Below are 24026 nucleotides of genomic sequence, written 5' to 3'. Positions count from 1 at the left end.
AACCTATCCCGGTGTCTCGGTGCTTCCAGTGGCTGTGATTCCCCTCCTGCCCCTGTACCTGTCTGGCTTCCTCCCGAATCCAGGCTCCACTGTTCCCTGGAGATGATCGTTGTCTCCTGCAGATGCGGTGAAAGGAGGGAAAAGGCAGGAAAGGCGGGAGAGAGAAGAGACCAGAGATTTGTGGACTAAACTAAACTGTTCCTTTCTCTCCGCAGGGCCAAGAAGATCCAGTGACGTGGCTCTGTTGCCTAGCAACTGTCTCCGCATCCCAACTCCAACAGGAGAGGGACAGGAATCTGGACATTCCCAGTCTGGCTATTCATACACACACTCGGAGCTGGGACTGCCATTCACTGTGAGGCTTCCTCAGGTTCCCACTGTCAACTCCCCCGGCCTGGGGTAATCAGTGCGTGTGTGACTGTGTTCAGCCAGTGTGTGTTTATTTGTGTGTGAGACTGTGTTTAGCCAGTGTGTGTGTGACTGTGTTACAGAGCTCAGTGTGTGTGTGACTGTGTTTAGCCAGTGTGTGTGTGACTGTGTATTTAGTCAGTGTGTGTGTGTGTGTGTGACTGTGTATTTAGTCAATGTGTGTGTGTGACTGTGTATTTAGTCAGTGTGTGTGTGACTGTGTATTTAATCAGTGTGTGTGTGACACTGTGTATTTAATCAGTGTGTGTGTGTGACTGTGTATTTAGTCAGTGTGTGTGTGTGACTGTGTCTGTGCTAAACTGGACAGATTCATTTTACAGAGAGAGAAAAGGATCCCTTGTGTAACTAAACTGAGGTCATTCTGACCATCGGTTAGACAGACAGACATATAGCCAGACAGACACGGACAGACATTTAGCCAGACAGACAGATGTGGAATCACAGTCTAAGCTGACAGTATAATGCAGGGCTGGGGTGCGTAGTGTTGTTGGAGACGCCGGGGTCCCTTCTGCCTGTTCAGGCGGACGTTAAAGATCTCCCACAGCACTATTGGGGAAAAAAGAAGGTAGTTTCTCTCTCTCTCAGCGTCCTGGCCAACATTCCCCCAACAGCGCTTTCGAGATGTCCTCCTGACGTGTATCAAATACAAGGATTATTATTGTATTAATACCTATGACAGTGATTTATAATAATAATCCTGCCATTTGCCTTTGTAACTTTATCCTGTCAAAACATCTCTAACATTTCACAGGGTTTGTTTAAAGTGTAGCCCTAACAGGTAATGTGGTCCTAGTGGGGCTGAGGTAATGGGGGGACGGTGTTTAGTGGGGGTGATGGGGAGCCAGTGGAGGCTGGTGGGGGCTGGGGTGATGGGGTATGGGGTTTAGTGGGGGTGATGGGGAGCCAGTGAAGGCTGGTGGGGGCTGGGGAGATGGGGGGACGGGGTTTAGTGTGTGGTATGGACCCATGGAATGTGTGGGGGACGGGGTCACGGCTATTGTGACATAAACCAGATGTTGTTGGGCTGAGGTCCTGGTGACCTTTCACATGTTGCCTTCGGTGGCAATGCTGATACATGGCTGTGCTTTCTTGCTCCTTCTCCTCGAGAGAGTTCACACGGGTCTGTGTCCCCGTGTGTCTGTCTTTGTGTGTGTGTCTGTGTCCCGTGCGCATGTATGTATCTGTGTCTCCGTTTGTGTGCATCTGTGTGTGTACCTGCGTCCCGTGTGTGTGTCTGTGTTCCCTGTGTGTGTCCTTGTGTCCCCGTGTGTGCCTCTGTGTCGCCATATGCCTGTGTGTGTGTGTCCCTGTGTGTGTGGGGACATTGCTATTATTATTATTTTTATTATTATGTGCGATTGGCTGCCACGTTTTGCCCACAAAATACAGTCACTACACTTTACAGTGTATCCTGTGAAGCACTTTGAGACGTGTTGATTGTTATTACAGAGAGGATTGATGTCTTTATTCACAGTAATATTATTATATACAGCGGTTATTATTGTTGTTCATGTTATTGTTATTATTGTCACTGTTGATGTTGTTGTGATACACTTATTGTTATTATACAGAGCATTAATGTTATTGATGTTATTATTGATGTTATTGATGTTGTTATTGATATGGTTATTGATGTTATTATTGATGTTATTGATATGGTTATTGATGTAATTATTGATAGTTATTGATGTTGTCACTGCTATTACAGAGTGCGGGTATGGGCTGAGCTACCGGCGGAGACGGGAGTCGGTGCCCGTGGTCGGGGGGAGGGAGGCGGACGCGGGTGACTGGCCCTGGCAGGTCAGTCTGCAGAGGAGAAAGGCTCATTTCTGTGGCGGTTCCATCCTCAGCTCCTGGTGGGTCCTCACAGCGGCTCATTGTGTGGAGAGACTCAGGTCAGTGTGTGAGACAGGGGGAGAGGGAGGGGGGGGGAGAGGGAGACAGGGAAGGGGGGAAAGGGAGAGACAGGGGGAGTGGGAGGAGGGGAGAGGGAGACAGGGAGGGGGGGAGAGGGAGAGAGGGGGAGGGGGAGAGAGAGAGACAGACGGGGAGTGGGAGAGAGGAGTTGCTCAGCGCTGTTGTCGCTGTGTTTACTCAGTGCCCGACAGGTCACTGTGGAGACGGGAGAGCTGGAGCTCGGACACAGCGATGCTCTGTGTCACCGCGTGGAGCAGATCATCGCCCACGAGGACTACACCCCGAGGAACTTCGACAACGACGTGGCTTTGCTGAAGCTGCAGGAACCTCTGCAGTGGGACCATCGTCACATCCCGGTCTGTCTGCCTCTCAATCCCAACTTCAACATCAGCAGCTGGAAACAGTGTCTGATAGCGGGATGGGGGCACACCTCACACAGTGAGTGACATAGCCCCCTCCCCAACCCCGGCCCCCACCTCCAGCCCCAACCCCCTCCCCAACCCCGGCCCCCACCTCCAGCCCCCAACCCCAACCTCGGCCCCCTCCCCAACCCCGGCCCCCACCTCCAGCCCCCAACCCCAACCTCGGCCCCCTCCCCAACCTCGGCCCCCTCCCCAACCTCGGCCCCCTCCCCAACCCCGGCCCCCACCTCCAGCCCCAACCCCAACCTCGGCCCCCTCCCCAACCTCGGCCCCCTCCCCAACCCCCTCCCCAACCTCGGCCCCCTCCCCAACCCCCTCCCCAAACCCCAACCCCCTCCCCAAACCCCAACCCCAACCCCCTCCCCAAACCCGGACCCCTCCCCAACCCCAGCCCCCAACAGACGCAGTGACTCTTTCCCACTGTTCCACAGACAGTACGAAGCTGTCCTCGACACTGCAGGAAGTGGAAATGGCTCTGATCAGTTGGGATACGTGTAAGAAATGGCTTCCGTCCCTGACCCCCAACATGCTGTGTGCCGGGTACGAGGAGGGGCGGCGTGACACCTGCCAGGTAACACGTGTGACACAGGCATGACACAGGCATGATGTGCACAATATTACTTTCTACCCATGTAAGGCCCTCCTGTGTTACTCTTGCTAAGTTGTCACTGAACAACACGGGGTCTCTTCAGAGCTGAACTGGCCCCAAGGTGACATTTTGCAATGGAGTCAAAACCTTAGCTAACTAACGGGGAGGGGGGTCCCAGCTGGACAAGCAGTGGGAAAGCTTACTGTACAGTGATATCAATGGCAAGCTATGTGCAGTGTTAGCTGGTTAGACTCCAGCAGTTACCCCAACGCACACTCTGGGTTCCCCCCAAACCTTGGCTCTTGGTGCCTAATACTCTCTGGAATTAGGTAAGCAGGGAGAGAGAGAGAGCATCCCATTCCAACAATCTATCCCTGTGATTTCCATGTGTAGGTTGGATCCTCAGTTGGGTTTGGAGACTGTTTAAGCAGGTGATGGGTTTCCGGGTGTGTCAGATACACAGCTGACTCCTGAAATGTGTCTCTTCACAGAGTGACACAGGGAGGGAGGCAAGGAGGAGAGCTCCAGTGGGTTTGGGGTCAAGTTGCGGTTCCCATGTAACGGACGTGTTTGCGCGTCGGTTGCAGGGAGATAGCGGTGGCCCCCTGGTGTGTGAGAATACGGACAGTCACGTGTGGTTCCAGGTTGGGATCATGAGCTGGGGCCGAGGGTGTGCGGAGAGGAGAAGCCCCGGTGTCTACACTCTCATCTCAAACTATCTCGACTGGATCAGGGAGGTGACAGAGCAAGCCGACCGTCCGTTCATCCCAGAGGACATCTCACCTCCACCTGTATCCAGAGCACCTCAAGCATCTAATGTCTCACCTCCACCTCCAACTCCTCATGTCTCACCTCCACCTCCAACTCCACATGTCTCACCTCCACCTCCAACTCCTCATGTCTCACCTCCACCTCCAACTCCTCATGTCTCACCTCCACCTCCAACTCCTCATGTCTCACCTCCAACTCCTCATGTCTCACCTCCACCTCCAACTCCTCATATCTCACCTCCATCTCCAACTCCTCATGTCTCACCTCCACCTGTATCCATAGCACCTCATCGTGTCCCACCTCCACCTCCTAATATGATTCTGCTTAAGACCAGGAAGGCTAGACTTCAGTAAAGAAAAAATTCTCTCTCTAAATGTTCCTCTCTTTCTCTTTATTTCTCTCTATCTTTACCTGTGTTAGCCTGGCTCCGTTGCCAGGCCTCTTAACTCTGAGTCAGAAAGTTGTAGCTTCAAGTCAGGGCTTGGAGCTGATCGAGTCTATACCAACTCTGCAGCGCAATGCTGGGGGTGGGGGGGGGGGGGCGGGGGCTGCTTTGTCGGAGGAACCGGCGTTGGTTGAAATATTAAACCCCGTCTGTCCAGGCGAATATTAAAGATCCAGGGGCATTATTCAAAAAGAGAAGGGAGCTTCTCTATCCTGGCTTCAAATAAGTAATTCACTTGGTGGCTGTTTGTGGGACGCCATTATGCGCAAATAGGCTGCTGCATTCCCCACAAAACATACAGTCACTACACTTGACAGTATATCCTCTGAGATGTCTCACTGACGTGATAAGGTGCTGTATCAAATGCAAGATTTATTATTATCACTCTCTCTCTGTGCCTATGTGTGTATTTCTCTATGTCTCTCTGTCTCTCTGTTTCTCGCTCCAGCTCTCTGAGACAAAGCAAGAATCTTATTAATGTTTTACCAGCCTCTCCTGGCCCAACCGCAGCCCCCAAACCCCAGCCGGACCATCTTGTGTTTTAATGAAAAACCAGATCCAACCTTTCGTTAATAAATTAAACCAGATTCTTAATTCATCTCCTGACTTTATGTACCAGTCTGTCTCAGTCTCTCACCTCCGAGTCAGGAGGTTGTGCGTTCGAGCCCCTCACACATGGCAGGGATTCTGAGCTCACAGTCCAGGCTGACTCTCCAGGGCAGCATTGGGGGGAGAGAGAGAGAAAACCCGGGGGGGGAGAGCGAGAGAGAGAGCCCTGGGGGGAGAGAGAGAGAAAGCTGCATCGTCGGAAACACTGTCCTTTGGATGAGACATTAAACCTCACTCTCTCCCGGTCTGCCCCTGGTCAGGGTGGATAGTAAAGATCTCCCACAGCGCTGACAGGAAAACAACAACAACAACAAAATGACATGTAAAGGGCTTTTCACGTTGGGAGGACGTCCCAAGGCGCTGGAGAATCATTGTTTCGGACCCGAGCTGGGGGTCAGGATCGGGGTCGGGGAGGGTGGAAGGTGGCGGGTGGGGGGAAGCAGGGTGATAGAGGACATGGTCAAAGAGGAGGGTCTTGAGTCGGGTCTTGAAGGAGGCGGTGGAGAGGGTGAGGGAGGGGGCGAGGTGGAGGGACTGTGGGTTGGAGTTCCAGAGGGTGGTGGCAGAGTGGTGGAAGACTTGCTCGCCAATGGTGGGGTGAGCAGGTGGGGATGTGAAGCAGGCGGAGCCCGCTGAGCGGAGGGTACGGGCAGGATGGTAGGGGTTTAGGAGGTGGCAGAGGTCGGGGGGAACAAGAACATGGAGGGCTTTGAAGGTGAGGACCAGGATCTTGAACTGTGTGATGGGAAGCCAGTGGGGACGGGCGAGGATGGGGGTGGTGGGGTCACGGGGCCTGGTGGGTTGAGGACACGGGCTGCAGAGATAGTTCTGGATGATCTGCAGCCTATGGAGAGAGGAGTTGGGGGGCGACAAACAGGAAGTTTGCATAGTTGAGCCTGGATGTAATGAAGGCGTGTGTGGGGGTCTCGGGGCCTGCGATGTGAGACAGTTGTGGAGCCAGGCGAGGTTGCGGAGGTGGGGAAGGCAGAGTGGGACATGACGTGGATGTGGGGTAGAAAGGATAGTTGAGGGTCAGACCAGGTGCCAGACTGGCTTACAAGATGGAGTGTGCATGGACAAGCCTGAGGTGAGGAAGCACTGACGGGAACCAATCAGGAGAGCCTCGGTTTTGTTGACATTTAACTGTAAGAAAGTCAGCTCTCATCCAGGATCTGATGTCTGACAGAAATTGTCAGGGCAGCTGTTGCCCTGGAGTCGTGGGTGGAAGCAGAGAGATAGAGTTGGGTGTCACCAAGAGGGAGCGTGTGCAGGCTGAAGAGGAGAGGAACAAGGACAGAGCCCTGAGGAACGAGAAAGAAATTTCTCGCTCTCTCCTGGTGAGGTGGGTGGGGTTGGTGCAGGGAGCAGAGGGAAAGGGGAGAGAGGGGGAAGACATGTATGTGATCTTGACCAGAGGACAGTTGAACGAGAGGTTGAATATTACCCTGACCTGGTATCGCGAGCTGTTAACCATTAAACAATGTTATCAGAAGCCGACGAGGTTTTCTATTCTCACTTTTCAACCAAAGTCGTTGCCAGGCAATTAAGCAGCGGGAAATGGATAAGAGAATCCAGCCAGCAAACAAGGTCACATCTGATCTCCTCCAGACCACCCCCACCCACCTCTGCACGGACTCCCCTCCCCCCCTCCCCTGATTCCCCCCCCACCCCACCCTCTTTTTATTATATCTCTATGGTGAAGAGAGTTTCTCTCTCTCCCCCCTGGTGTTGTGGCTGACAATTCCCCAGATAAAACCACTTATTGTCTGTTTGTAGGGACGTCGCTGTACGCAAATTGGTTGCCACGTTCTGCCACAAAACACACAGTCACTACACTTTACAGGGTGTAAAACACTGCCGTGTAAGTGTGCAAACAGTAGTGTAAAACACGAGCATTTGTTGGTGGCTTCAGTTCTTAATAACAGTCCTTCCACATGACACAGCATCGCTCAGGTCAGGAGGACGTCTCAATGCATTTCACAGGATTCACTGTAAAGTGTAGTGACTGTGCGGTATGTGGCAGCCAGTTTGCACACAGTTATGTCCCAACAAACAGCCATGAAACGAGCGAGCGATTTGGTCTGGGGGATTGTGGTCGAGGTCACAGGGAGAGAGAGAGAAACTCCCTTCTCTTCCGCCCTTTAATGATCTCTAATGTCTGCCCTGAACAGTGCACAGACTGAGTGAGGTTTAACATCTCGTCTGAACCATAGAATCGTACAGTGCAGGAGGAGGGCATTCGGCCCATTGTGTCTGTGCCGGCTGTTTTGAGAAGAGTTTTTCCAAATGAATCCCACTCCCACGTTCTCTCCCAAAGCCCCGCAAACTTGTCCTCCCTAAATAATTATCTAAGGACGGTTGTCAGACAGTCTCTGACAGTGTGGCGCTCTCTCTCTCTCTCTCTCTCTCTCTCTCCCTCTCCCCCCCACCCCTCCCACTCGCCCGTTGACCACCCACCCCCGGGCTGTGCTTGGACTGTGTGATTCCAAGTGTTAGACGTGGAGCTTGAACCCGCAATCTTCTGACTCGGATGAGAGGAAGCGAGTGACACACACCCGGTGACGCAATTGTGATTAATCTTATCAAAAGGCAAATAATCAGTGTAACTCTGTACCTAGAGGAGGGAAAGCTCCCAGCGCGCGGTTAGGCGGAAGCAGAGAGCGATTGTGGAGGGACAGAGAGGATGTGTACCGGCAAATGTTCCCGTCTCATCGGGCTGTTTCTCCTTCCATTGGCCTTCATCTGCATCGCAGCAAATCTCCTTCTGATCTTCCCAAACGCTGAAAGCAAATGGACTGACCACATCACAGTCCAGGCCTGGCTCATGGGCGGAATCATCGGAGGTGGATTGTTTGTAAGTTTTTTGTGCTCGCAAAGTCACTACACTTCACTGCAAGTCATAGCAGGTTATCGTCACTGTGACCAGCCGGGTGTCTGACTCGGAAATCCGTCACCGTGACCAGCCGGGTGTCTGACATGCACGGAAACCCGTCACCGTGACCAGCCGGGTGTCTGACACACATACGGAAACCCATCACCGTGACCAGCCGGGTGTCTGACACACATAAGGAAACCCATCACCGTGACCAGCCGGGTGTCTGACACACATAAGGAAACCCATCACCGTGACCAGCCGGGTGTCTGACGTGCACGGAAAACTGCTTAAGGGTTTCCAAACGACACTGGGAGCTCCACATGTGTCTGTCACCTACATACAGAAATCTTCTCATGTCTGGAATGGAGAGTCAGGAGGTTGTGGGTTCGAGTCACACATGCCAGGGGCTCTGAGCTCATAGTCCAGGCTGATGGTCCAGGGCGGCACTGGGGGAGAGAGAGAGAGAGAGAGCGCTGGGGGGAGAGAGAGAGAGAGAGCTGCACTGTCAGAGACGCTGTTCTTTGGATGAGAGGTTAAACCTCACTCTCTCCCCGTCTGCTCCCTGCTCAGGCAGATGTTAAAGATCTCACATTGACTGTCGGGAAAAGAGAAGGGAGTTTCTCTCTCTCTCCCTGTGTGTCTCGCTCTCTCTCTCTCTCGGTGTCTTGGGGTGAAGGGTTTGGCATTGATATTAAACGACCTGTTAAGTCTCTGGAACAGGCTGTGTGGTCTGAGTGGCCTCCTGCCCTGTGAGAGTTTGCCGAGAGTGGGGGTGCCTGTGACGATGATGATGATGATGATGATGGTGTTTCTCAGGTGCTGGGGCCGGGCTGCTCGGCTGTACGGGCCGGGGGCAAGGGGTGCTGTGGAGCTGGTTGCTGTGGTAACAGGTGCCGGGTAAGTCTACGTGAGTGTGTGCGTGTCTGCCCGACTGTCTGTCTGTCTGTGTGTGTGTGTGTTTGTGCGTGTGTCTGTCTGAATGTCTGTCTGTGTGAGTGTCTGTCTGTGTGTGTGTGCGCGTGTCTGTCTGTCTGTCTATCTGTCTGTGTGAGTATCTGTCTGTCTGCGTGTGAGTGTGTGTGTCTATGTGTGTGAGTGTGTGTTCACTTTACTTTATATTCTGTGAAGCACTTTGGGAAGTACCAACAACATGATCAGGCGTTGTGATTATTATTATTATTATTCATTATTATTTTAGATGTTTCGATCTGTGATCTGCTCGGGCTTTGGGATTCTGGGCTCCGGATACTGTCTTGTTGTGTCTGCGACAGGTCTCGCTAACGGGCCCTACTGTGACGTTGGGGATGACACGTGGGAATATCCCTTCAAGTGAGTGCAACAGCAATAACAACAGCGCCCCAGAGATCACACCTTCTGTCCATGTGTCTGATCGATCGATCAATCGATCAATCGATCGATCGATCGATCGGTTTGACAAGGTGCTAAAGTTTGTGTGTGGTATAAACCGCAGCAGAGACCGGTCAGAGCTGAGGCCCAGAGAAACCTCAGTAAAGTTTTTGGTATTTGCAGCAGCTCCAGTTACCTGAAAGACCAGGAATCGTGGTCCGTTTGTGAGAACCCGAAGAACATTGTCATGTGGAACGTGGTGCTGTTCTCCATCTTGTTGGGCTGCAGTGTCCTGGAGATGGTGCTGTGCGGGTTCCAGGTCATCAACGGCTGCATTGGAGTCGTCTGCGGAGATTGCAGGAAAAATAGCAATAGAGACGTAAGTAACATGTCTCCCCATGTCCTCTCCAGCCGGCTAGCAACCTGGACCCCTGGGCTACCAACATGGCCCCCAGGCTAGCAACCCGGCCCCCCGGGGTAGCAACCCGGTCCCCAGGCTAGCAACCCGGCCCCCCAGGCTAGCAACCCGGCCCCCCGGGCTAGCAACCCGGCCCCCCGGGCTAGCAACCCGGCCCCCGGGCTAGCAACCCGGCCCCCCGGGCTAGCAACCCGGCCCCCCGGGCTAGCAACCCGGCCCCGGGCTAGCAACCCGGCCCCCCGGGCTAGCAACCCGGCCCCCCGGGCTAGCAACCCGGCCCCCGGGCTAGCAACCCGGCCCCCCGGGCTAGCAACCTGGTCCCCCAGGCTAGCAACCCAGCCCCCTGGGCTACCAACCCGGCCCTCCAGGCAAGCAACCCGGCCCCCCCCCCAGGCTTGCAACTCGGCCCCCCAGGCTAGCAACCCGTCCCCCCCAGGCTTGCAACCCGGACCCCCCAGGCTGGCAACCCGGCCCTCCAGGCAAGCAACCCGGCCCCCCCCCCAGGCTTGCAACCCAGACCCCCCAGGCTGGCAACCCGGCCCTCCAAGCAAGCAACCCGGCCCCCCAGGCTAGCAACCACCCCTCATCTCGGCCAACCTTTAACCCCCTCAGATAAAATCACTTGCCCACTTTCACAGTTGTTTGAGGGATGTCAATGGGTGCAAATTGGCTGCCACATAACACAGTCACTTTACTTTACAGTGAATCCTGCAAAACCATTTGAGACGTTCTCCCGACATGACAGATTTTGAATGAAATGTAAGGATTATTATTATTATTTATAATTTATTATTTCTTTTAGGATGAAGGTTTATAAAACTCTCAAGAAAAACACAGAAGACAGACTCCCGAATTCCAGAGTAATTATCCAGAAATCTCCATTTATCAGGTTTATATGTTTATTGTATAAAATATAGACCATTCAACCCCTTTACTCCCCTCTTCCGCACCCCTCTATTCCCCTCTCCCCCACCCCTCTATCCCCCTCTCCCCCACCCCTCTATCCCCCTTTTGCCTGGGTTAAGTTTCCTCTTAAAAATGTTGATATTTTTTGCTTTAGTTCCACTTTCACCCCCTCGATGCCTCGCTTTGTGAGGAAGTTCCTCCTAAACTCTGTGTCAGGTCTGTTACTGACTGTGTGTGATCTGGGATGTCAGTCAGGCTCTTGTCTGGGGTCAAGAGATTGTGGGTTCGAGCCCCAGGTCAGGGTCACAGTCCAGGTGGACGCTCCCCACCTTGCCCCCAGGTCCTGATCCCCCAGCTCTCTCGTTAATTACCTCCCTCTCACCCCCCACCTCACCCCCCCCACCCCCCTTCTCTCCGACCCCGGCAACCCCCCTCTCACCCATCACCCCCCAATGAAGGGTTTACAAGACGGAATGACTTTAATTGAATTAGGAAATAAATGTAATGTAAAATAAAAGAGTCCGAGAAGCCTTCATCGTCTACACACACACACCAACACGCACACCAACACACGTACACCAACACAACACACACCAACACATGTACACCAACACACACACACCAACACATGTACACCAACACACACACACCAACACACGTACACCAACATACACACACCAACACACACACACCAACACACACACACCAACACACACACACCAACACACGCACACCAACACACGCACACCAACACACACACACCAACACACACACACCAACACACACACACCAACACACACACACCAACACACGTACACCAACACACACACACCAACACACACACACCAACACACGTACACCAACACACACGTACACCAACAGAACACACACCAACACACGTACACCAACACACACGTACACCAACACAACACCAACACACATACACATAAACACACACCAACAAACACTATGGCCACATTTGGTGTGTGTAACCAGAGGGCGGAGCCCGTAACTAGAGGGCGGAGCCTGTAATCAGAGGGCGGAGCCTGTAACTAGGGGCGGAGCCCGTAATCAGAGGGCGGAGCCTGTAATCAGAGGGCGGAGCCTGTAACCAGAGGGCGGAGCCTGTAACCAGAGGGCGGAGCCTGTAACTAGGGGCGGAGCTTTTGTCCTGTGCGCAAACAACACAAAATGGCGGCGCCCACTTTCCCCCCCGAGAGAGAGTGAGAGAGAGAGAGAGAGGGGAGCGAGAGTTAGTCCCCTGTGAGAGTCAGTGAGGGGCGGTGAGGGGAGGGGTGAGGGAGTGTCCGCTGGGGGGAGGGGTGAGGGAGTGTCCGCTGGTGAGGGAGTGTCCGCTGGGGGGAGGGAGTGTCCGCTGGGGGGAGGGGTGAGGGAGTGTCCGCTGGGGGAGGGGAGGGGTGAGGGAGTGTCCGCTCGGGGGAGGGGAGGGGTGAGGGAGTGTCCGCTCGGGGGAGGGGAGGGGTGAGGGAGTGTCCGCTGGGGGGAGGGGTGAGGGAGTGTCCGCTGGGGCGGGGGAGGGGTGAGGGAGTGTCCGCTGGGGGGAGGGGAGGGGTAAGGGAGTGTCCGCTCGGGGGAGGGGAGGGGTGAGGGAGTGTCCGCTGGGGGGAGGGGAGGGGTGAGGGAGTGTCCGCTCGGGGGAGGGGAGGGGTGAGGGAGTGTCCGCTGGGGGGAGGGGAGGGGTGAGGGAGTGTCCGCTCGGGGGAGGGGAGGGCGTCAGTCAGTTCCCTTTGGGTTGGGAGGTGGTGCGAGGCTGAGCCGCTGCTGGGGCTGGAGGTCGAGATGCCGCTGGTGAACAGTTTGGTGCCGTCGCGTTTCCTCACGATTCTCGCTCACCTCGTCATCGTCCTCACCATCCTCTTCTCCAGGGTGGGTACTGTGACGCGGGGTCAGAGGACACTGTTTCTGACACTCGCTGGTACGAGGCGGGCGATCGTGTGACACGCGCTGGTGACTTAGATGCTGGTTTGCTTCCCTGTGCGAAGGGCTCGATATAAATGCAAGTTGTTGTGGTTGTTTCTCGCCTGTTACAGGACACCAATGTGATTGCCAGTCTCCCCCCAGACTACGAGGGAAGCCAGTTTTACAGCCAAGATGCTGAGTAAGTTGTTGGGAGACAATGGGGGCAACAAGGTGGGACTGTTAATAGACGTCCCATGGTCTGTGGACCCCCCCCTTCTGCAGCCCTCACTGAGGTCTGAGACGCCCAACTGGTGCCCGTGACTGTTAGGCCGGGTGCTGTGATTGGGAGATGTTATACAGTAATAATAATAATATTCCTGGTATTTGATGGAGCTCCTTATCGATTCATCGAGACGTCTCAAAGCGCTTTACAGGATACACTGTAAAGTTAGTGACTGTGTATTCTGTGGGCAAAACGAGGCAGCCAATTGCTCCCAGGGGTGAGTGTCCCACAAACAGCCTTTGGAGTGAACGACCAATTTTATTTTGGAGGCTTGTTGACCAGGACACCGGGAGAGAGAAATTCCCTTCTGTTTTCGAATATCGCCGTGGGAGATCTTTCACACCCACCAGAACAGGGCGACAGGAACTCAGTTTAACTTCTCATCCGAATGACGGCGTCTCTGACAATGCAACACATGCCCAGGACTGCCCTTGAGCTTCAGCTTAGACTGTGATTCGAAGTCCCGATGTGGGGCTTGAACCCACAACCTTCTGATTCAGAGGCCAGTGGCTGTTACAGTGTCCAGGAACTGGGACTGGTCAGGCACCAGTAAGAAGGGCATGGGGGTTGTAGGCTGGAGGTGGGGGGCTGTGGGGTGGGGGGTGGGTTTGTGTATGATTGTATGGGGGCAGGGCAGGTGTGTGTGGGAGGATGAGTGTGTGAGTGTTGGGGGTTGAGTGTGTGGGGTGCTTTGCGGGCGTGTGTGTGTGTGGGTTTGTTGGGGTGGGGGTGTGGGGGGGTTGTTGGGGTGTATATGTTTGTGTGGGAAGGGTTGTTGGGGTGTGAGGGGGAGTTGTTGGGGTGTGGTGTGAGTGGGGGTTGTTGGGGAGGGGGTGTGGGGGTGTGTATGGGGGTTTGTTTGGAGGATCTGACTGTTTTTCTGTCTCGGTCTCTGCAGGTTCATCGTGGCGATCACACTGACACTGGTGGCATTTCTGATCGAGTTGAGTGGCTTCTTCTCAGGAGTCTCCATGTTCAACAACACACAGAGTCTCCTGTGTATCCTTCACACAGCCTCAGCACCTCACACACACTCACAGACACACACACACCTCAGACACACACGCCCTCTCACACACATACTCTCTCACACGCACTCACACGCTCTCAGATGCGCACACAGCTCCTGGCATCTCTCACACATGCACTCTCACACGCGCACTCTCACACACACGCACTCTCACACACACTCACACAGACACACACACACACACTAACACACACACTCACACAGACACATTAATAATAATAATCCTTGCATTTGATATAGCGCTTTTCACGTCGGGAGGACGTCCCAAAGCGCTTCACAGAACACACTGTAAAGTGAATTGACTGTATATTTGTGGGCGAACGCGGCAACCAATTGCGCACAGCAATGTCCCACAAACAGTCGTAGAATTAAAATGACCAATTTATTATTGTTTTTGGTTTTGGAGGGATTATTATTAGGCTCTGTGTGGAGTAAGGAAACTTGCCCAAGGTTTCGCCCTGCCTCACACATTCTCACACACACATACACTCTCACACAGACACATATACGCACACACATACAAATAAATTTAGAGAGACAGAAGAAAACACACGCATTGATATCTGTGTGAAACAAAAACAGAAGTCGCTGGGAACGCTCAGCAGGTCAGGCAGTATCTATGGAGAAAGGAAATGTTTCGGGTACATGATCTTTGATCCATATCTTTGCTGTCCTAATAGCCATATTAGGACTTTAAATTAGTGCGGATAATGGGACCTCGATCCATTTCCCTGGAGATGACCTCAATGACATGCAGCTGATAATGGAAACGTATTAATAATGGGGGTGATAATTAGTTCAAAAAAATAATAGTAATAATAAATTGGTCACTTCAATCCGTGACTGTTCATGGTACTCTGCTGTGTGCATTTGGCTACTGTGAGAAGGTGCTGCTGTATCTTATTATTATTATTACATCGCCCTCTGTTGGATGTGAGAAGTATTACGTCCACACTTTTGGCGCTGCCACTGAGTTGGAATCACTACAAGTGATATGTGACAATCTGCTGTAAAGTGAGGGGGGAAGACAAGCTTTGCAGTTGATAATAGTGTAGTTTAAGAAGACGACTCAGAGGAGACCTGTACAGATTTACAAAACAACTCGCATTTACACAGCAATGTCCTCACGAAGAGCAACATCTCATCAATGTCTCAGAGCTTGACAGTGTGGGAGCTCGACGCCCAGATCAATGCTTTAAGACGTGTCGTGACAATGGAACAAGAGGCCACAGATCTAGAGGTGTGAAGGGCAATTTTAGAACTGGACAGACACCAGGAAGTTTTATATTGGCCCTGCCAATGAGCCAGGCTGGGCTGTTCTGTCATCAGCAGTGCCCAAGAGTATTGCGAACCTACCTGGCTTAGGAACTGGAGAGAGAGAGAGAGACAGAGGGCGAGGGGGAGAGAGAGACTGCCACAGGGGCTGGGCTCATTCTGTAATTGAGCTCAGCCCCAGAGACCCTGCTCTTCCCCCACCTCCAATCCTCCAGGAGGCTTGTGGGTGAATTCAACACAAGCCAAGTGGAGGTTGGAGTCCTTGCTCCGTGAATGGCTGAGCTCCCTGCAGAGATCAGTGTGAGCCAGAGATCAGAGTGAACAGCAGAGTGTGAGCATAGTGTAAGCGACAGATATCAGTGTGAAGTGTAGAGATTGGTGTGAGGTGGAGCAGAAGGCGCTGGGAGGGATGAGCTGCTGCTATTGATGTTGTTCCCCTGACCCTGACCATCAGCGGTTGGAGCTCACAGCAGCGCTTCGATCGCTCTCCTCTTCTTTCTCTTCGACCAGTGGCCATGTGATCTCTACTGGTGGATATTTGTTTTCTGCAGGTACAGCAGCCACCCCTTTGAAACATCTCGACGACATGATAATGCTCTTATCTCAAATACAAAGATTATTATAATGAGGGGTGCAGGAGGGGAATGGAGGGGTGCAGGAGAGGGGAATGGAGGGGTGCAGGAGAGGGGAATGGAGGGGTGCAGGAGAGGGAAATAGAGGGGTGCAGGAGAGGGGAATGGAGGGGTGCAGGAGAGGGGAATGGAGGGGTTCAGGAGAGGGGAATAGAGGGGTGCAGGAGAGGGGAATGGAGGGGTTCAGGAGAGGTGAATAGAGGGGTGCGAGAGGGGTATAGAGGGGTGCGGGAGAGGGGAATAGACGGGTGCGGGAGAGGGGAATAGAGGGGTGCGGGAGAGAGGAATAGAGGGGTGCGGGAGAGGGGAATAGAGGGGTATAGGAGAGTGCCCCAGAAGCCTGTGTGAAGTGGGAGGGAGGGTGTGGATTCAGGGCCAATGGCTGATTTTCCTGAGACTAGGCTCGCAGCTGTGGCCGCTCACTGCAGTGCCTGTATCAGCCTCTCCCTTTTCCTGTCCCAGCAGTGGGAATGCTGGGCATTTTGGTACATCTTTGGCTTCTGCAGGTACAGCTGAGACTCCTCATAGCTCCTGTCGGGTTGGGGGGGTGGGGGGGATTTGGTCAACCTGTGTGTGTGTGTGTTTGTCAACACGGAGGGTTGTGTGACGGAGTCAGTGTTGTTGCTGGAGTCGGTGCCAGTAACTTTTGGTGTGTGAGTGCCTGACTGGTCACTCCCTCCACTCAACTGGCTCGGACCTGTTTTGCACCCCCGCCCGGCCCATTCCGTCCCACCATTGGCGATCAACCCTTCAGTATCCCTGCCCCCACCCTCGGGATTTCCACCTCACAGTCCCTTGGCCTGGCTGCCTCCCTCCCTCGCTTCCATCATGGCCCGTATCAAGACCCTCCTGTTTGGTCATCTTTTCACCATCACCTTCCCTGCCCTCCCACCCCTCCTGATCCTACCCCTTCTGATCCCACCCCCAGCTCAGGGCCAAACCCTTCATTGTCAGCTCCTTGGGACATTCTCCCTGTCTGAGAGGCACTGCATAAATTTTGTTTGTTGTTGTTGTGTGGGGGAGTGACTGGTGGTGACTGGGTTCAGGCTCAAGCTGTTGTGACTCTGGCCTCTGTTTGACTCTCAGCGCTTTACCAGCCCTCGTCGAGCTCGTCCTGATCCTGACCATTCTTAGATTGGGGAAGAAGCCACTGTAGGCGCCTCAGCCATTGGGGAGCAAGAGAGACGGGGAGTGAGAGAGACGGGGAGCGAGAGAGCATGAACATCTCATCCGAAGGATAGCGTCTCTGACATTGCAGCGTGCGCTGAGCTCGGAGTCCCTGATGTGTGTGGGGGAGCGTGCGGGGGCTTGAACCCACAACCTCTGGACGCTGAGCCAAGCCCACCTGAAAGGCACCGAGTAAATGCCGGTGTGAGAATCGCCATCGGTGTCGTTGTGAATAATTAAATGAATTTCTTCGCAATGTATCGTTTGGTTGTTGTGTTTCGTTGTGTGTTTTTATCAGTAAAACACGAAGCAGAATCTCGCTCCTGTGTTGGTCGCGACTGGTGATGGGGAGAGAGAGAGACGTTAACTCGCGGGTGGGGGTCCGTGGGGGGAGGAATATAAACAGGACCACCCTCAATGTCAGGGCTCTGGCTCTCACAGGGTTAACAGCTGCTGAGGTGACGTCAGTGACAGTGATTGACAGGTGGCGGGAACACACCAACACAGCGCAGAGAAGGGAGAGTTTTAATAGTTTTGGCAAAACCTGTTATTTTTCACTGACTTTAATAGCCATGACAGTGTGGACATTAATCTCCTTTCCTTTCAGCTCCACGTTTGGCAACTCTAGAAGCCATTTCGATGTCAAATGCAAGGATTATTTTACAACCATGCGTCCTGCTCCCCCCACCCCTCGCACTCGCAATAGATTGGCCCGCGAGGAGCGCCGGTCTCCCTCTGACGTTACGCGATATGTAAATGACAGACGCGACGCATCGATTTGTATTAAACATTAAGGCTTTATTTCCACAAATATGGATGAGGCTCGTTTTCCACCTGAGGAGGGCGGGGGGTGCGGGTGGGGAAGGGGATCTGCGCGACCCCTGGCGGCCGGTAATGCGGGTACTCACGATGACCGTGAGGAGTGCTGCCGTTGCTCAGGCTGGAGGCGCGGCCGTCTGGTGCTATCGTCAGTGAGGTATTTCCTTACCTGTTCCTCCCTTCGGGGAAGGGCAGAACGTGATGAATGAGCTGAGGATGAGCCTGTGATTAACTGCTCAGCCCCAGTGGGTCACAACAGCCCGTTGGTGGCCATTCTGATTATCACTGACGATCCCCACCCGAAGCCAAGCGGTCACTGCTTGTGTTTTGTGGGTCAGCGAACAGAGTTGAAGAAATATTTCTTCACTCAGAGGGCAGTAAATTTATGGAATTCACTACCCCACAAAGCTGCAGATGTCAGTCCCTGAACATCTTCAAGGCTGAGACTGAGAGATTCTTAAAAAACAGAGGGATTGGGGGATAGGGGGAGAGAGCGGGTAATTAGACTCAGGTCTGAAGATCAGCCGCGATCTTATCAAATAGCGGGGCACTGGCTCGAGGGGCTGAATGGCCGACTCCTGCTCCTAATTCTTATGTTCTTAACCCCCACATACATACAGCCCCCACCACAGACACTCACAACCCCTCCCCACAGGCGCCCTCCCCCAACACACACAGCTCCCCTCCCACCCCACACACCACCCACCCCCACGCACAACCCCCCCACCACACCCAGCCCCACAAATACACACACACACACAGCTCCCCTCCCACACACAGCACCTCCCCCACACATAGCACCCCACCCCAACACACACGCACAGCCCCTCCCCCATACCGTGCCCCCCCGCGCACACACATAGCTCCCCCTCAGCGCATAGACCCACCACCCCAAACACAAATACAAACAGCTCCCCTCCCACCCCGTACACAGCACTGCCCCCCCCATACACAGCACCCGGGGTTGCTGGGGTTGGCTCGAGGTTGCTGGCGGCCGGTTCGGTGTTGCAATCTTTCTCCTCTTTATTGTACTTTGTTTCTCTCTATTACAATCTTTCTCCCCTCTATCACACTTGTTCTCTCCATTACAACCCTTTCCCTCTCTATTACTCATTCTATCAGAATCTTTCTCCTCTCTATTACAACCTTTTCCCTCTCTGCCACACTTGGTCTCCATTGCAATCTTTCACAATTTCTCTCTCTCTATTCCAGTCTTTCTCCTCTCTATTACACTTTCTCTCTATCACACTTTCTCTCTACTACAATCTCTCCTCTATCACTCTTTGTCTCTATCAGGATATTTCTCCTCTATCATTTTCTCTATTGCAATCTTTCTATCATACTTTCTCTCTATTCAAATCTTTCTAACACTTTCTCTATTGCAATCTTTCTCCTCTCTAGCACACTTTCTATCAGAATATTTCTCCTCTCAATCACAATCTTTCGCCTCTCTGTCACAGTTTCTCTCCCTTTCTCTATCACAAGCTTTCTCCTCTCTATCACACCTTCTCTCTGTTGCAATCTTTCTCCTCTCTCACACCTATTAGTGTTTGTGATCTGATTTGGTGGTGTGTTTGATGGTGTCTCTGAAGCATTCAATAGGAAATTCTAGGAAAGTGTGAATGCTCTAAAGTAATGAATATAAACCCTGTGAATTCTCTGAACCAGTCAATAGCCAACAGCCCATGTGATGATACTGACTGTTTCCAACTGTGAAGGGAGGACATTCCCTTCAACAGGACCTTGTGAGGAATGTGATTGGCTCATTGGCCACATGTCAAACCTGAACCTTTGGGTATTTAACCCAGAGGCTGAGCTCAGTCAAACCATTGGAGGAAGGAGTCATCTCATCAGCTTAGAGAGAGCAGATGAGTTGCTGGAGGCTTGTGGTTCAGAGCAGTGAAATGGTCAGTTTGTGTGTGGTGGAGCTTGGCTCAGGCCGGTCTCTCTATGGACTATATCTGGTAAGTCTGCATTTGTGAGAACCTTCTGGTGGGCTCTAAATTGTCAGTAATGTTTGTGAAGGGAAGTTGTCTAAACCTTGGGTGTTGTCAGTCTTGTGAGCTTCAGCAACATTATCACTGTCCACCTGCTCTCCATGTCAATTGTGAGGAACTGTTGGCCAGTTTGGCTTCTCCTTTTATTGTGTAATTTGTCTCATAAACAATTGCTGTTTTGTTTCCACCTGGAGTCTGTAGACAACTCCCACCAGAGTCTTCCCTCCTTTGCTGTTCTTTAATTCTACTCATAGTGTTTCTGTGGCCTGATCACCTTTACTAAAATCCTTTCTGTCTACTGTTGTACTTGAATGTTATCCATATTGCTCCCCTCCTTTCCCAATTTCCCTATCGTTTCTGAAGATCTTACAGCCTGGAATTTTAGCTCCCAGTAATGCCCAACTTGTAGCCAGGTCTCTGTAATGGCTACTACATCAGACGCTTTAAGCTAAATTTGTATTCCTAACTTATTTTTATACTATGTATATTTGTCAGACACTTATTAGGGTAACTGTCCTCACTTGCCCATATGCCCAATAGTGTTTTTCTTGCTTTTTTGTGTTTATTTTCTTAAACTGTTTCTCTTTCTGGAGCAACTCAGGTAATTATCACTTTTGGTTTTCTAACCTTTGCTCTTCTCTCAGTATTTAGTTCTGTTGTTTCTGATTCAGTCAGAGGTTATCCTGGAGCCAGTGCAGGTTTGTGTTGCTTTTGAACGCTGGTCTAATGCATGTTCATACCAGATGATCACTGGGTATTCATACATCAATGAACTTTGTTGCCATCCACTTCGGTTTAATGTGAACATCTCTTGACCTGTCTGACTTTTCTTTGTATTGTGTAACTCGTCTCAGAGATAGTGATGACAGAATTACTGTATGGAATTATTTTGCAATGTTAGTCTTTAAAACATCATTAAGATTTTGGTCAAAGACGTCCAACTAAGAATTGTTTGGAGATGAGATGCAGCTGAAAATTGTGGGAGTTGTAAGTGATTAATGGGCTGAGCTCAGTTGTTCAGTAGAGTCCTGTAGCTCAATGGTTAGAGCACTCGCCTTGCGAGCGAGACACCTGGGTTCAATTTCAGGGAGGGTGAAACCTTGGGCAAGTTTCCTTACTCCACACAGAGCCTAATAATAATCCCTCCAAAAACGTTGGACGTTGCTGTGCACAATTGGCTGTCGCGTTTGCCCACAAAAATACAGTCAATTCACTTTGCAGTGTGTTCTGTGAAGCACTTTGGGACGTCCTCCCGACGTGAAAAGCGCTATATCAAATGCAAGGATTATTATTATCACACTTTCTCTCTATTGAAATCTTTCTCCTCTCTATCATTCTCTCTATTGCAATCTTTCTCCTCCCTATCACAATCTTTCGTCTCTTTCACGCTTTCCCTCTATATTCCAAACTTTCTCTTCTCTATCACACTTTTTCTCTTTTAATCTCTCACCTTTCTATCACTCTTTCAATCAGAATCTTTCTCCTTCGCTCTATTGCACCTTCTCTTTATCACACTTTCTCTCTATTGCAATCTTTCGCCTCTCTAACACACTTTCTCTATCGCTCTCCTTCTGTCACCCAATTTTCCTCCTCTCCCACATTTCTTTATCGCAATTTTTCTGCTTCTATTACACTTTCTCTTTATCAGTTTCTCTCTCTATTACAATCTTTGCCCTTTCTATCAGAATCTTTCTCCTCTCTATTACAACCTTTTTCGTCTGTCACTTTCTCTCTATCAGAATCTTCCTCCTCTTTATCACACTTTTTCTGTTACAATCTTTCTTTCTCTCTATCGTAATCTTTCCCCTCTCTATCTCTTGTGCAATCTCTCCTTCTCTCTATCACACTTTCACTCTATTGCAATCTTTCTCCTTCTCTCCATCATACTTTGTCTCTCTCTATTACAACCTTTTCCATCTATCGCTCTTTCTGTTTATCACAATATTTCTCCTTCTCGCAATCGCAATGTTTCTCCTTCTTTCTAACACACTTTCTCTCCATCACACTTTCTCTTTCTATTACAACCTTTTCCTTTCTATCAGAATCTTTCTCCTCTATTACACTTTGTCTCTATTGCAATCTTTCTCCTCTCTATCAGTTTTCCTCTGTTGCAATCTTTCTGCTCTCTATCATACTTAGTCTCTCTCTATTCCAATCTTTAACACTTTCTCTCTATCAGAATCATTCTCTTTATCACACTTTCTCTCTATCACAATCTTTACTCTTTCTATCAGAATCTTTCTCCTCTCTATTACAACCTTTTCCGTATCTGTCACTTTCTCTATCAGAATCTTTCTCCTCTCTATTACAACCTTTTCCGTATCTGTCACTTTCTCTATCAGAATCTTTCTCCTCTCTATCACACTTTCACTGACTAATGCAATCTTTCTCCTTCTCTCCATCATACTTTGTCTCTCTTTATTACAAACATTGCCCTCTCTCACTGCTATCAGAATCTTTCACCTTCTCTATCGCACTTTCTGTGTATCGCAATGTTTCTCCTTCTTTCTAACACTTTCTCTCCATCACGCTTTCTCTCTCTATTACAACCTTTTCCTTTCTATCAATCTTTCTCCTCTCTATTACACTTTGTCGCTATTGCAATCTTTCTCTTCTGTTACACTTTCTCTCTATTGCAATCTTTCTCCTTTCTATCATACTTTGTCTCTCTCTATTCCAATCTTTCTAACACACTTTCTCGCTCTATCAGAATCATTCTCTTTGTCTCTATTACAATCTTTACCCTCTTTCTATCAGAATTTTTCTCCTCTATCACACTTTCTCTCTGTCGCAATCTTCTCTCTTGTGCAATCTTTCTCCCTCTAATGCAACCTTCTCTCCATCATACGTTGTCTCTCTATTACAAACGTTGCCCTCTCTCTTACTCCTATCAGAATCGTTCGCCTTCTCTCTATTACAACCTTTTCCGCCTCTGTCACACTTTCTGTGTGTCACAATATTTCTCCTTCTCGCCATCGCAATGTTTCTCCTTCTTTCTAACACACTTGCTCTCTCTAGTGCAATCTTTTTCCTCTTTATCACACATCCTCTCTATCGCAGTCTTTCTCCTTCTGCCACACTTTTTCTGTATTGCAATCTTTCTCCTTCTCTATCACAAGTCCTCTCTCTCTATTCCAATCTTTCTAACACACTTTCTCTCTATGACATTCTTCTCTATCACACTTTCTCTCTATTTTAATCTCTCTATCATTCTTTCTCCTCTCTATTAAACCTTTTCCGTCTCTGTCACAAACGTTTCCCTCTCTTTCACTATCAGAATGTCTCTCCATCTCTCTATTACACTTTCTCTCTATTGCAATCTTTCTGCTCCCTATCATACTTTATGTCTCTCTATTCCAATCCTTCTAACACACTTTCTCTCTATCGCTCTCCTTCTGTCACCCAATTTTCCTCCTCTCACATTTCTTCTTTATCACAATTTTCTGCTTCTCTCTATTATACTCTCTCTCCATCACAATCTTTCTGCTTCTTTCTAACACACTTTATCAGAATCGATCTCTTTCTCTCTATCACAGTTCTCTCTCTTACAATCTTTGTCCTCTCAATCACTCTCTCTATCAGAATCTTTCTCCTCTCTATCACACTTTTTCTGTTAAATCTTTCTTTCTCTCTATCGCAATCTTTTCCCTCTATCACACTTTCTCTCTATCAGAATCTTTCTCGTCTATTGCGATCACTCCTCTATCAGAATCTTTGTCCTCTCTATTACAACCTTTTCCCTCTCTATCACACTTTTTCTCTATCGCAATCTTTCTCCTCTCTTTCACACTGTGTTCCAATCTTTCTCCTTCCAATCTTTCTCCTTTCTAACACTTTCTCTCCCTTTCACTTTCTCACTCAATCGTACTTTGCCTCTGTACATTACAATCTTTCTTCTCTTTATCACACTTTCTCTCTATCACAATCTTTCTCACTATTGCAATCTTTCTCCTTCTCTCCATCACACTCTCTATTGCCGTCCTTCTCCTCTCTATTACAATCTTTCTCATCTCTATCATACTTTCTCTCTATTCCAATCTTTCTAACACACTTTCTCTCTATTGCAATCTTTCTCCTCTCTATTACACTTTTTCTCTATTGCAGTCTTCCTCCTCTATTACACTTTGTCTCTCTCTATTCCAATCCTTCTAACACACACTCGCTCTCTATCGCTC

At 50.6% G+C, this 24026-nt stretch overlaps 2 protein-coding genes and 1 non-coding gene across 6 annotated transcripts; all 3 read left to right on the top strand.

Moving 5' to 3' along the window:
- The first annotated feature begins 122 nt into the window (after nt 1-122).
- LOC103190660 (serine protease 55) lies at nt 123-10802 on the top strand. The gene is made up of 9 exons (XM_042345561.1): nt 123-127; nt 282-406; nt 2138-2324; nt 2528-2784; nt 3200-3339; nt 8874-8954; nt 9256-9386; nt 9588-9783; nt 10625-10802. Exons 1-9 carry the CDS (start codon nt 123-125, stop codon nt 10637-10639), a joined length of 1137 nt encoding a protein of 378 aa, XP_042201495.1. The 3' UTR covers nt 10640-10802.
- A 1617-nt stretch (nt 10803-12419) lies between these two features.
- On the top strand, nt 12420-17291 carry LOC103190661 (transmembrane protein 107). 4 transcript variants are annotated; one of them, XM_007911522.2, is made up of 6 exons: nt 12420-12615; nt 12780-12847; nt 13830-13930; nt 15691-15787; nt 16331-16374; nt 16955-17057. In XM_007911522.2, exons 1-6 carry the CDS (start codon nt 12529-12531, stop codon nt 16984-16986), a joined length of 429 nt encoding a protein of 142 aa, XP_007909713.1. In that variant the 5' UTR covers nt 12420-12528; the 3' UTR covers nt 16987-17057. The 4 variants fall into 4 exon arrangements, with proteins under 4 accessions (XP_007909713.1, XP_007909715.1, XP_007909714.1 ...); XM_007911524.2 differs by lacking the exon at nt 15691-15787 and having other exon boundaries at nt 16278-16374; nt 16955-17291; XM_007911523.2 differs by lacking the exon at nt 16331-16374 and having other exon boundaries at nt 16955-17291.
- A 709-nt stretch (nt 17292-18000) lies between these two features.
- On the top strand, nt 18001-18134 carry LOC121851577. The gene has a single exon (XR_006085927.1). It is a non-coding gene; the product is annotated as a U8 small nucleolar RNA (small nucleolar RNA).
- Nucleotides 18135-24026: the final 5892 nt, after the last annotated feature.

This window comes from Callorhinchus milii, unplaced genomic scaffold, assembly GCF_018977255.1.
Source record: "Callorhinchus milii isolate IMCB2004 unplaced genomic scaffold, IMCB_Cmil_1.0 Scaffold60, whole genome shotgun sequence".
Taxonomy (NCBI): Eukaryota; Metazoa; Chordata; class Chondrichthyes; order Chimaeriformes; family Callorhinchidae; genus Callorhinchus; species Callorhinchus milii.
The sequence above is the reverse complement of the archived record's forward strand: the minus strand, read 5'-3'. Positions and strand labels throughout refer to the sequence as shown.